The sequence below is a fragment of the Lemur catta genome, chromosome 13 (assembly GCF_020740605.2).
Source record: "Lemur catta isolate mLemCat1 chromosome 13, mLemCat1.pri, whole genome shotgun sequence".
Classification (NCBI taxonomy): domain Eukaryota; kingdom Metazoa; phylum Chordata; class Mammalia; order Primates; family Lemuridae; genus Lemur; species Lemur catta.
The window spans coordinates 70979473-70993628 of NC_059140.1; the positions used below are offsets into that span (position 1 = coordinate 70979473).

At 36.6% G+C, this 14156-nt stretch overlaps 1 protein-coding gene across 12 annotated transcripts in view; it reads right to left on the reverse strand.

The window, feature by feature from the left end:
- Window positions 1-14156, reverse strand: part of NBEA (neurobeachin) — a 562035-nt gene that overhangs the window by 38426 nt on the left and 509453 nt on the right. For all 12 annotated transcript variants that reach the window (XM_045567190.1, XM_045567200.1, XM_045567192.1 and 9 more), the window contains one exon: window positions 1960-2127. In XM_045567190.1, the coding sequence (XP_045423146.1) occupies window positions 1960-2127 (168 nt within the window). The remainder of the gene's footprint in view (window positions 1-1959; window positions 2128-14156) is intronic.

The following is a 14156-nucleotide window of genomic DNA, read 5'->3' on the forward strand; positions in this document are numbered from 1 at the left end:
ATTCCATTTTCTTTTTATTCTTTCATTTATCTCTTTTTTACCCTTATTTAAATATGAAAAAATGGCTATTTTTCTGTCAATTTTAATGCTGCCTTGCACTTTCATCCTGTATAAAATGCTTAGTGTATTTTATTTTGCAGGATTAAATTGCAACTTTCTTTATAAGAACAGAACTTTATTATGATTGATTAAAAATGTATAATAAAATATCCAGGAGCAAAAATGTCCACGGTATTTAAAAGTCAAAAAACAATTTGCACTTGATCTTGGAATATAAGTATTTTCTTTTTTCTGATTCTAAAAGGTATTGAGGCCAGGAGCAGTGGCTCATGCCTGCAATCCTAGCACTCTGGGAGGCCAAGGTGGGAGGATTGCTTGAGCTCAGGAGTTCAAGACCAGCCTGAGCAAGAGCAAGACCCTGTCTCTACTAAAAATAGAAATAAATTAGCCAAACAACTAAAAAATAGAAAAATTAGCCGGGCATGGTGGCGCATGCCTGTAGTCCCAGCTACCCGGGAGGCTGAGGCAGGAGGATGGCTTGAACCCAGGAGTCTGAGGTTGCTGTGAGCTAGGCTGACGCCATGGCACTCTAGCCCAGGCAAGACAGTGAGACTCTGTCTCAATAAAATAAAATAAAATAAAATAAAATAAAATAAAATAAAATAAAATAATAAAAGGTATTGGTTCTGAAAGAAAATTTTAGTTTATATGGAATTTATAGAACAGGCATGTGTTAAGCAAAGGTGTACAGTTAAGAGAATAATCAAGCTCAGAAATACCTCCTACCAAACAATCTGAGTATAGTGTATACAAACTGGAGATACTAAGTTGGGCAAGTGCAATGGTTTGTAGAGAAAACCCCTTATTTCACCAACCAACTTCATAATACCTGGCTTCTCATCCATTCATTCTGTCTCTGTATTTTTCTCTGGGCTTCAGGCAATAATTTTATTTCCTTGTGCATACAATATGGTACAATGTTGCCCCTAATAACATGCTTGCAATGTGTTCTCAGAATGTTTAGCCCTAAGGGTCCAATGATCAATGACCACGAGGCTCTTCCCTCCCCTTCCTCTTCTCTGCTTGAAGCCATATAAATGGAGTCATTTTAGTTTTATAGAGGTATATAAGAAAGAACATTAGGGATGCAAATTTTTTAATAGAGCTTCATTTCTCAAATCTACAAGTTTTCCACCTCTAAAATTAAAAATAATAAAATTAAAAAAAAACATTCCACTGCCTGGAAATGTAGAAATGATTACTTGTTTTGCATACAGCAGATGGCAGCTATCTGGTAGAATGGAAGGCCTGGATATAGCTTCCTTGCAGCAACACTTAGGTAACAGCTGTTGCATCTTCACTTTTTGCACCTATCTGAAATCATTCTGTGCAATGTGGAAGTGATTTAAATAATATTAAATGAATATTTTCACTAAAAATACTCTACACATAGTACATAATTCCCAACTGTTGGCTATAAACATTTCAGGTTGAAAACATATGGGAATAAAATAGTATAAACATCTATTTCACTGATTTATTTTTTTGAGCATTCTGTCTAGAAGGTTGCAATTTTGCTTTTATTTTTAAGAATACTCACACTGGCAGAATATGTGAACTATTCATATTCAAATATTCAACTAGGTTTCATTCATTAATAACACACATAAAGCAAGCATTAAACATTTTGATGAAGATTCTGAAGTTAAGAAAAATAAAATAGAGGTGTGGAAGTGCATTGAAAATGTCTGCAATTCAAAAAGGAACAACATACTGGTCTCATTACTTGATTACTCGTTTTTGACATATATTCACTTTTCCACATTTGTCAAGAACCTGAAACCTATGTCTTGTAAAAAGTTATGTTGAAAGGAAATGTATACAGAAAGAGATAGAAAGCCAAATTTGTGTTTGAGAGCTGACAGAAATCTCTAGAATAATATGAGACTGAACACCTACCTCCCTGAGCACAGGATCAGTGATACTATCCAGGTTCACAGAGCCTTCATAGGTCAAGTAGTGAAAAACATTCAGAGCACGGACTGCTTCTGGTCCTCGTTGCTTGTAGCCAAATATAAGGTCGATCCACTGATGAAGTTGGCAAGAAACGAATTCACTTTCCAGTGCCTGAAATGAGTCAAGAAAGAAATGACAGACTCTCCACACTTGGCAAAACTCTTTTTTTACTTTGAAATATTCTGTATAAATAAAGAGAATATGTTCTTTACATTCCTATATTTGATCTATATGTATCAGATCTTTAGTTCCTAGAAATGGCAAAATACTATCTTTAATAAAACATAGATCAAAATAAAAATTTTCTCTTTCTAACATGCTAAACTTTCTCTTGGCTCTATTATGTATACAACATGGATTTTATTATTTTTTTTTTAGAGATAGGGTCTTGATCTGTTGCCCAGGCTGGAGTACAGTAGTATAATCACACCCCACTATAACCTCAAACTACTGACCTCAAGTGATCCTCCTACCTCAGCCTCCCAAAATGCTGGGATTATGGTCATGAGTCACTGCACGTGCCCTATGAATTTTAACATTAAATAAATTTCTTATAAAAACACACTCTTGTTTAAAAAGAAAACAATTTGAAATACTTGTTTTAATAACATTTTATAACAAATTCATTTCTAATTTTTAGATGTTAGTTTGAAATTAAATAATCTTAAAAGAAATTTTGATATACATTGATTTTCCTGCCTCTAAGATGACTAGAAAGCAATGCCTTCCTTCTGCTATGAATTCATAGCAGCTCAGCTATTATCCAGTTTGGGAATCACTGGGCAACTCTGGATGTTTGTTAACTAGTGGGAAACAAATGTAAACTATTGAGAGCCAATGACCGCACTAAGCTTCCATAAACACTCAGAAAAATAGAAGGCATTTTTGTTTCCTAAGAAGGTTCGTAGAGGTATTCTGTAGTCTTGTTCAGGCCAGTGAGAAGAGCAGTGATGGTGCATGGCTTGCTGTGCCTCCCACTGACTGCAATCATTTAGCTTCAACTTCTCTTTGATTTAAAGAGGATTTCAACAACACGAACAAAAAGCTGTACATCTAGCTTCTTAAATTTCAGCTATGCATAGCCACATAAGACACTTTTGTAAATTACAGCTGTCACTGAATATGTGAATGCAGTCATTCTCTGACTGCATGTCCCTGATTTCAAAGGTGTTGAAACCCATTTGGAATTCACTTAATTAACAAATGACTTCTTAAATTAGCTCTCTAAAAGTTGCATTTCATCTCGTAAATACATAAAATGTTCTGAATAATACTTTTCAATTTTTCCTGTAATCACATTTAACTACTAATTTATTTGCCTCCCTCAACCCCTTTCCTGATTTACTCCTTTCAAAATTTTTCATTGGTATTTTATTTACACCAATTAGTGTGGATGTTTCTCATTTAGAAATGTAAACAACGAGATTTTATGAAAGGACAGAGTTTCTGTACTAAAACTAAACAGAATTTCTATACTCTGTATCTCACTGATCTTGAAATAACAGTTCAGACTAGAACATAGGAAATGAGACAAAGGTATAAAAGAGGAGATGGTTAAAATTCTATATTAGTTATGTCTATAATATCAGTTTCATCAGTTTGTATAAATGATTTTGTCAATGCAGTATAACTAGTCAATTAAGAAGAAAGTCATTCTCATTATTCAGTAATATTTTCAGTGCTTGCTAAAATAAATAAAAGGATTTCAAAAATGAATGCATGGAAGTTCACTGTCGAGTAGCTATTGCCTAAGTCTAGTTATAGGAATTCACAACAGTTGTGGAATCAGATATAATATTTAAAGGAAGATTTTACCAACATGATCAGCTAAGCAGTATCCATTTCAAATAAATCTTACAGATACTGCTGAAGGATTGATGACACTTACTATTATTCTGTTAGGGTAAAACCATTATTGAATAAAACATCTAATGTAATCACAGAGGGAATGATGACTTTTCACTATTTCGAGTTTTTAAAATATATTTGTTCTCTTTTATATACATCCCCTATTTTCATTTCCCTCCTCTACCATACGCAATGACTATAATGTGTGTAATGTTTCTCCTTTTGTTTGTGTGTGCTCTTATAAAATATTACTCATCTTTTGTGTGCATATTTTTGATCTATAAAAATGGTATAGCATCACAGATTTCATTTTGTTCCTTACTTTTTTCACTTTGTGTTGTTTCTAAGATCTACGTATGCCACTGTGTGTGGCTAGCGCTAGTCCCTCGCTTCTCCCCCAGTGAGGAGCGCAAGGCTGCCTCTAACTCCCCGGGACACAAGGCTGTGATAAAAGCCTCTTCGTGGATCATTTTTTTTTTATCTTTGTGAGAATTTATTTGGGATTTACAATCTGGAGTAGAACTGGTGTGTCACTCCACTGGGAGTGCACGTACTTAAGCCGAGGCATCAGTGCCCAGCTGCTCTTAAGAATGACCGCCCTGTTGTCACTGTCTCCAGCAAGGCATGCAGGTGTCTATACGTCCCCATCCCCATCAGCTCTTGGTATTATCCAGGTTTCTAATTTTGGTCGATGTAATAGATACAAAATAATATCCCATTGTTTTAATTTGTATTCCTCTGTTATCAAATTTGACTTTTTAAAATATGTTTGTTGGGCTTTTGGGTTTCCTCTTCTGTAAATTTCCTGTTCACACCTTTTGTCCACTAGTTTTTAATGGAGGCTCCTATCTTTATATTGTTTATTTCCAAGTCTTTTAAATATTTGAGGTAATAGTTCCTTGTTGGTTTAAAACAGTGCAAATGCATTCTCCCAAATGTCTTATGTCTATTAACTTTATCCATGTTTTTTGTTGGGTAGAAATTTGTAATTTTGAGATAATCAAATAATTTTTAAAAGTTTATGCTCTTGGGGTTTTATTTTGAAGTTAAAAAGATGACTTTTTATATTTTGATCAATTAGCTTTATGTTTATGGTTTTACTTTTCATGGTTTCGTCTTTAATCCATCTAGATATACTTTTTCATTCATATGTGGTTTAGATAAGGGTCAAGTATTATTTTTGTTTATATAGTGAGTCAGGTTTCCAGTACCATCTATTAAACAAAACTTCGCTTCCTCAGTGATGTGTGGTGTCATCTTTACTGTGTTAATATGTATTTGAAACAAAGATATAAAACGGTCATTATTTACAGATAATATTCATGCACACTTATTCTTCCTTATAACTTTTACAATAAGTATATGAATATATCAAAATAATTTGTTGGAATTCCAATTGATTTATAAATAAATTTGGGAAGACTGACATTAGGTTTTCCCATCCACGGTCCCCAGATGTCTCCTTATTTATAAAGATCATTTTCTATGTCCTTTATTAGAGTTAAAGGTTAAAGTTTTCTCCACAAAAATTTTATTACTGGTATTCTTGGTTAAGTTTATTCCCAGGAACCTCATACATTTTTATGCAATTGTAACATTTTAAAAATCATATTTTGTGCTTGGTTATTAATGATGTAGAACGATGCTACTTATTTCTAGAAGTCAATTGTGTTTCTGGCAACTCTTGGTTAGACTTATATAATAACTCCTTTACTTTTTCTATAGAATTTTTCTCCATCTTAAGAACTAAGTAAAGCAGCAGTGGTGATATGGCATACCCTTGTCTTTTTCCTGATCTTAAAGGGTTAAGCCCCACTTAGTCCTGATGCAATACAAACACACACACACACACACACACACTCACACACATTCACACACACACACACACACACACTCCCTCTCTCTCTCACATTTAATACAATCATAATATTTTATTTAGAATTTTTATATTTATAGTCACACATGAAATGGGCCCTATTTCTTTTTCCTTTTTCCTCCTCTTTACTTTTGGAACCAAGATCCCACTGGCCTTATAAAATGAGCTGAATAGCTTTCCATGTTTTCTGGAACAACTTGTATAAGAAAATGAATTCATTATCTCTTGAAAATTTGGTAGAATTTATCTGTAAAATAATATGGGCCTTGGCTTTTGGGGTGGGATGGGAAAATTTTACCATTAAAATTTCTTTAAAACTAGTAAGTCTCAATTTTGACATTTCTGTATGTTTTTCAGTATTCACCCATTTCATTTCAGTTTTAAAACTTGTTAGTTCATAGCTGTTCATAATAATCTTTGATTAAATTAAAAAATATTTGTTATATCTGTACTTAACCTTATTCTGTTCTATGTATTAGAGAGGCAGTACAATCAATCAATAATTAATTGTAATTAAATAATTTTGTTTAGTTTTTTTGTTTACAACATTAAATGACAAAGAAACAATGAGGCAGGAGGTTAAACAGACAAAAATCATGTATATTTTCTATCTTGCTATTCACTGTGCAGAAAGAAAAGAAGATTCATTTTAGAACATTTAAAAGCTGAATCTAGCTCAAGATCAAATGCTTATCTTATCTAAGAATGGGACATTAGCTATCACATAATTAAAGTGTAACAACCCATCTAAAGCTGAAGCCTGACACTAAGACTCTTGACTATACTATAAAGAGTGCCAATCTGTTACTAAATACAGATCTGCTTATTTTGTTATTTTCAGAACTGTTTTCATGGACAAAAGCATTTGCACTTTGAAATAAGATTTTAGTATAATACTGACGTTGGAAAAAATACGAAGAAATACTTGAGTACTAAGCTATTAGTGTTATAATGGTCTTAATAGCTTTCTTTACCCTCTACTTGCATATCTAAAGGCAGAAGCAATTGCTTTAAGCCTAGATAAACCAATTCCCAATCCATAACTATACCCTGGGGACTTGGGAGGAAGGAAATAAAGAGTGAGATTTAAACCAGAGAGGATATCTCTTAGATGGATAATACTTACCTAATTCTAATTTCTGTTTTGTCCCATGGGTATTAGATGGTAGAAAATTATTTCTCTAGCAGGTTTGGGAAAAAGCTTCCCTGAAACTTATGATAAAGGAAAGTAGGCTACTGAAATTAACTCTGAGGAGAGAATATTCCTTCCGGTTTTTTATATTTAAGAATATTGACTTCCTATCTCTTTTCTAGACCACAGCAAAAATATTTCCCATCCCTTTCTCTTATTATCTCAAAAATCTACTTTTGGTATTAAAAAATTCTCTAAATGGAGTTGCATATATTCAAGTAGATAATCAGAAAATCATATTGCCACTTCTGTAGTGCCTATGCTGGTTTCTCTTCATGATTAAACTGAAGTTGTAGCTATTACAACTTCAATTATTTAATTGTTTTAAGTAGAGACAACATAGTTGTCTTTGACATTTATTTGAGGGTCTTAAATTTGTCTAATACTTGATTGTTTACTGGATGTATAGTACAGAAGATTATTTCCTAGCCCTCGTGGCTTTCCACATGGGCTACTTACTACAATAGACTTCTACCTTTTTCTGTATCGTTTTGGCCTTGCACCCTGCTGGTGGGACAGCCTTCTCAAGCCACCATGTTCACACTGCCATTCCCTATTTCAAATCTGCCCTGGCTCCTCCTAGCATAACACATTCAGTGTAAACCCTGCCTGACTTAGGCCTTTCAAACCTTGATCCTGCCTTTTCCCGCTGTTTCTCAGGACTTCCTGAGATACATCCTTGGCTCACCTACACAGACATTTCACAGCCATTGGGCACATCGCGGCTGGCATAATTTCAGAGCCTTTGTTGCTCCTTTCTCCCTAACTTGAAAGCATTTCATCCTCCCATCTATTTTTGAAGTCACATCCATCCTTCTTACTCTAGTCCAGTGTTTGTTTTCTGAGTTTTCCAGCTCTCACTCACCTTTTCTCATATGAATATCTACAACACTTTCCATTAGTATCCTCCTGTTGCTTAACATAGTACGATAATGCATATGAACTTACTTGTGAAATCTATTTACAGACAAAATGTGAAGTGCTATACAAAGGAATGGAATTATTGCCAATTAGCCTTCATTGTTTTGAAAGTGTAATGCTATATCCTCCATTAGAGTATAAGTCTTTTAAAGATAGGGACTTTAATTTGCATTTCCCATAGCTCTTAACCTATTATTGAATAATAAGTGTTTAATAAATATTTATAGCTTGATTAATTAAAGCAATGGAAAAGATGTGATGGTCACAAGAAGAAGGAATAAAAGGAAAGCCAGAAAGTGAGGGCAGGGATGGGGAGAAGGCTCATTCATTCATTCAGCAAATACCGACCTACCATGTGCTATGTGCCAGACAGTATTCTAGATCACAAGACTATAGCAGTGAACAAAAGCAACCAAAATCCCTGACAGAGAGTTTACATTATAGTGGGAGGAGACTGACAAAAACCAAGATAATTAGTGAGATACAGAGCATGTCAGTAGGTGAGAAGTGCAAAGGAAAAGAGAAAAGCAGAGTGGGGAGTTAAGGAATATGTGTGCTGGGGAGAGGATTTCTAATTTAGAGGAAGAGGCCAGAGAAGGCTTCTCTGAGTTTGTGTCGATTAAGGACCCCCAAGAGGAAATGAACTCAAGGACATCTGGGAGAAGAGCACGTCAAACAGAGAGAACATACATTCATTTATTCATTCATTCAACACGGAGCACCTACTATGTGCAGGCAATGCTCCAGTCCCTGAGATACAGTGATATACAAGACAAAACCTCTGATCTCCAGCAGCACATGCCACTGAAATGCAAATAAGCAACGTGAATATAGTCTAATCTCTCTCCTGCCCCAAATCACTGGCCACCTACCATATGTCAGAGCTAGCCTTGGAAGATACACAGATAAATTAGCATTCCATATCCTGAAAAAAGATTACAGTCTACTGTGAGATAAACACATTGGCTCTGGTTTTTCCTGCTGCTTAGAATTTCTGCTAAAGCAAAAAGTTGACACAGTGGCTCATGCCTGTAATCCTCGCCCTCTGGGAGGCCGAGGCAGGTGGATCGCTCGAGGGCAGGAGTTCGAGACCAGCCTGAGCGAGACCCCGTCTCTACTAAAAATAGAAACAAATGATCTGGACAGCTAAAAATATACATAGCAAAAAATTAGCTGGGCATGGTGGCGCATGCCTGTAGTCCCAGCTACTCGGGAGGCTGAGGCAGTAGGATCACTTAAGCCCAGGAGTTTGAGGTTGCTGTGAGCTAGGCTGATGCCACGGCACTCACTCTAGCCCGGGCAACAAAGTGAGACTCTGTCTCAAAAAAAAAAAAAAAAAAAGTTGACAACAAGTGCTAAACACCCACACCCTTGTCCTACCAGAACTCACTAAAATGTGGTAGATTCACCCAGCTCTGAGGCTGTAGCCATCACCATTCTGCACACTCAGCCCCTACCCTTTACCTGCCTCTGTCAGACCAGAGAAATCTGAGGGAAGATGGTCACTGGCAGCACATTGCAGAGGCAGACTGTGGGCTCTAACTTTGAAATACACCCACAATTGATCATTTCTTGCTGCCTTCACTACCTCCCAGTCCAAGCCACCATCATCTCACAACACCTCCCAGCAGATCCCCTGATTCTACCCTGTAAAATCATTCATTCCCAACATTGCAGACAGAGTGATCCTCTCAAGATATGAGTAAGGTCATGTTACTCTTCTGCTCAAACACTGCAATGACCCTCCATTTTACCCAGGGTAAAAGGCAAAGCATTTACCATGGCTTCCAAGGTGCTGTGTCATGGGCCCCCCATTATGGCTCAGTCCTGTTTTCCTACTCTGTGCCCACTTGCTCACTCCGCCCTAGCACACTGGCCTCCTTGCCAAGCACATCCCTGCCACAGGGCTTTACTCCAGTGTTCCCTCTGCCTGCAACGCTCTTTCCCCGAGAGAGTCACAGGGCTCCCTCCCTCAGCTCCTCCTTCTCAGGGAGGCAATCCTCATCACCCTCCCTGCACTCCTGGTCCCGTTCCCTTGCACTTCTTCTTTCTTCCATTGATCACCTTCTAACATACTAGATAGTTCAATCCCCAATTTTAGAAACAAGGAGGACATTGAAGTTCTAAGAGATAAGGGAGCCTTATTTGTTCAAAGTGTCATGGTTAACAGGTGGTCTAGAGCAGACACTCAAACTTAAGACATCTCTCTCAATATTTTGAGTTGCTGCATAGATTTCCCAAAAGTCTTATGTTATTTGCTTAAAATTCTTTCTAAAGCAAGGGTTTTTTTTTTTTAGTAGACTATATCCTGAATGCAAATTGTTACCTATCACAAAAGAGACTTTTTCCTTAAAGTATGAAAATTGTGTAAAGGATGTAATACAGTTAAAGCAGAACCAGCGTCCTCTGCCCCGGCGCACTGTGCGTGCTCTGCAGACTGCAGACATCGCGCACGTGGCCCGGCAGCACCGGGAGGCTGCTGGGCTGAGAGCTGGATGAGATTATCAATGCACATCCCTGAAAGGCCTTTTTCTAAAACAAATTAAAAAAAGGGTAGATTATGATTGATGAACCCAGCATTAGGGTAATGTTATCAGAGATACTTTCTATTTCTGTCCTTTGTCAGGAGGTCAGATTATAATCATGTTAGAACTGAACACAATGCTTTATTAATGTTTCATGAGTAAGTCAGTCGTAATCAGCCTAGCTTTGTGTGGATAAATTAAACCAATTCTTGATGTATAAACTCAATGCATTTAGAATTTATTGAAATGTCTACCAAAAGTGTCTATATCACTTTTCCAGATTTTCTAATAAGACCAAATTTGTATTTCAAGCTCTTCAGTGAAACACAAGTCTTGGCACTATACTTACAAAACATAAACAATTCTAACCAATTATTTATGTTATTGTCCATAACTTAAACAACAACAGAGAATTGTTTCATTTTCAAAAATAAGAAAACGAAATTAAGTTGTAGACATGCAAAGCCTGCTACAAATGCATCAAACACTTGTTCCATTGCTGGCATGCAATAATAAACTGAGCATTATCATTAATAATCAATGATATCATCCCTTTTTCATAATATTTTGTCTTCTTTGCCTTTACTTTCTTAAAGACAGTTTGAAAGAAAAAGGAGGGAATGCTCATGGATACAGAATACTAATCCATACAAAGAAAGGAAAAGCTTTTTACTGCTGTGAATGTCATTTCTTTGGGATGTAAGACATTTTCATTTTACACTTTAGGCTCATTACAAAGAACTCCTTCAAATAACTGAAGATAATCCCAGTCCAAATTGTAACTATACTAAAGCACATTTCTCTAAACCTATTTCATAGGAACTAAATGCTGTATGAACTACCCAGCCAGTATAAAGTTAGAAACTTTTAATGTTATGAAACAATATAAAAATGAGGTTGTATCCATGGAATTCATGGAAAAGTTAAACACTTCTATATTTTTTATTAGTGCCTAAGCTTTGTGTATTAGAGAAATACTCACCCAATAAATATTCTTTCTGCAAAAGATGGAAATGTGTGGATAAATGGTTATGTTTTCTGGTTTTAACAGAGATTTCTGATATTATTTCTGTGTGAGATGAATATGAACATTTGCCACCAGTAGGATGGGAAAACTGACCAGAAGTTGGAGCAAAGGAAGCTATGAAAAGGGTGCTATTAATATGGAGAACTTTAACTTGAAGAAAAGCAACATAGGAGTCACTGAGAGAGGCAGCTGCAGAGACACGTAGCCATATTCTATGAAATGTCTTTGCAGAACTCTGATGCTTAAGACTGTTCCCAGGGGCAAGAGTTTTGGCTTGTCCTTTAGCTGTAATTCTGAAGCAACCAAGAATGGCTACTAAAGACACAGCATCTTGCTGATACACAGGTAGCTGTCCCTGTCTATTCTGCAGGGCCCCTTCAAGGAAAACCCAGCAGAAGAGCAAAGAAAGAATAAGCATTTTTCAAGCTAGGCCTTTCCTACATGCGATCTATTTAAACTGGTACTGCTTCCAGGTAATGCAGAGAACAAAGGCTGGGGCAGTTTAATTTCCCCAAATATGCAGTATTTTGGATAAAGCTTTTTGCTCTATGGAGTAATAAGGTTTAGTTCACAAGTCTTAGCAGATTAACTAAGTCCTGTAACAGGAATTTGGTTTAGAATAGAGAGAAACCGCAGTGCCTTCCTTCTTTCATTTCTTCATGAACACAACTTGGAACTTATTACATATAATAAAAATGTACTATTCATTTCTGAAAATGTTTTTGGATATTTCCAGAGATGCACAAGTATGGATCTCTCATATATTAGTCAGTTGTAAAACAATTCTTTTGAATATGTCAGAGCAAATCTTTAAGGGACAGTGACTTCACCAAATGATACACAATCCTTACAGTTCCTAGTGCATGGCACACACCTGGCTTGATGAATTTGTGTTTACAGGGATGCTACACAGGGAGGCTTATTTTAAAGGAGCACATCATTTGGCCTTAGTTACAGTCTGCTCAGCAGCACCTCGGATGTTAAAGACAAGATATAACAGGTAAGAGGAATATAAAGAGAAGTCAGTTCTTGAACTGGTAATGTTAGTATCAGGAGTAAATTATTTGTTGTATTTAATTTATGTGCAATAGAAGTTCTCTGAGTAATTATAAATAAAAAATTTTGTTACGGAAAATTTGCATTCATATGTTTTATTCTCTCTTAAAGTAAGACGAAAAAATCTATTTTAGAGTTAAATTGTCTTTACAGTGTTATACTGTTTTTCAGACTATTCCTTTCAATGAATAATTTGTTAATTCTCTAAAACCAAATGATATGATTCTCATTTGGTGAGGGATCAGGTATTTAAAGTGGATTTTAAAGAACCCATGTGGTGAGGTAGCCCAGAGTGCCACTGGTGAGCACTGACTTGTGAGTCTGGGTCACAGTGAGGTATCTGGAGGTCATCCAGGCATAGATAGACGCAGATAATTTAGAAATAACATACAGGTTACATTCCAAAGTTCCTTTAGAATTTGGTGATTGGAACACATATTACAGCAAAAACAGTATTATTCTAATATGGTTTGGTTCTCAAGGCAATCTATAAAGACATGTAATTCAAAATATAGGTGAAGTTTTAAAGACTCTAAGTGGGTCTAGGGAACATTATGTTCAGAGTGCCAATCTGTGACACCAGGAAGGTCATTTAGGAAAAGCACTTGGGTTCAGACCTCCATGAACCACTTTGCCTAGCTGGATCTCAGCCTCCTCAGTCAAACAAAGGTATATTCCAGCTCTAAAATCCTGTGATTCCAAAACTCAGAATATAAATGAACATCGTTTTCTCCATTTGTAGAATTGAAGGACACCCCTCCTCTCACACCAGATGGGCAGAGTGAGCTGGGACTTCCTCAGCTCTAAGTAGAGGTTTTCCTGGCTGCAAAATAAGCCTTCCAGGGTGAGGCCAGAGGATAAAAGAGGTAGAAATGGGGCCCACAGAAAGTCAGGTCTCAGTAGCTGCTGGGACTGGGCAACACCACTGGTCTCAGGTCAGTTCCCACTCCCCTCTTCCTTTTCTTCTGCCCACCCCAAGGAACCAGCTTCTAGTTTCCCTCCCTTTCCCCTTTCCTCCCCCTCCCCACAGCTCCTCCCACCACCACTTAAGGGTAAGAATGTTGAAGAATATTGCCTGTTGGGGTAAGTAGGTGGTACCTGGCAAGTTAATCTATCTCACTGGGTTTCATGTTAATACTTACATCATCTGATGATGATTTTTTTGAGCGCTAAAGAATGATTTTTTTTGAGGATTAAAAGAATCTGGTAAGGAATTAACACTCAAAAAATGGCATAGGCTATAAGCAATATCATTGTCATTATTTTACCTTGGTCAACCTTCACTTTGGGAGGACTCAGGTCTATCACTGGGGTATGGGGTAAAGTGACTAAGATTAGGGAATCCATTCATTTGTAGCAGTTGTCAGTAAGTCTTGGAATGAGCAAAGTAAAGAAAAAAATGCAAGCAGCTATACCGGGGGAGAAGGTAGGCCAGCCATCTAGCTGTTTGTATGTAAGAAGAGGCATAATAAATTGTGTACTCCCTGTGTTAACATTCCACTTACTAAGGACAGAGCTTTGTCATTTCAGCTTTCAGCACACAACTCCCAGATCTGGAATCAATCAGTCAATGGCCGAGGAAACCTCAAGTAGAAGCTAAAGTCACTCCTATCAGAGCTACAAAGTTTACATTTCCTCTAGGGCCTCACAGACTGATTCTTAAGTCTTATCATAAGGCTTTGGTAAAATGGATTC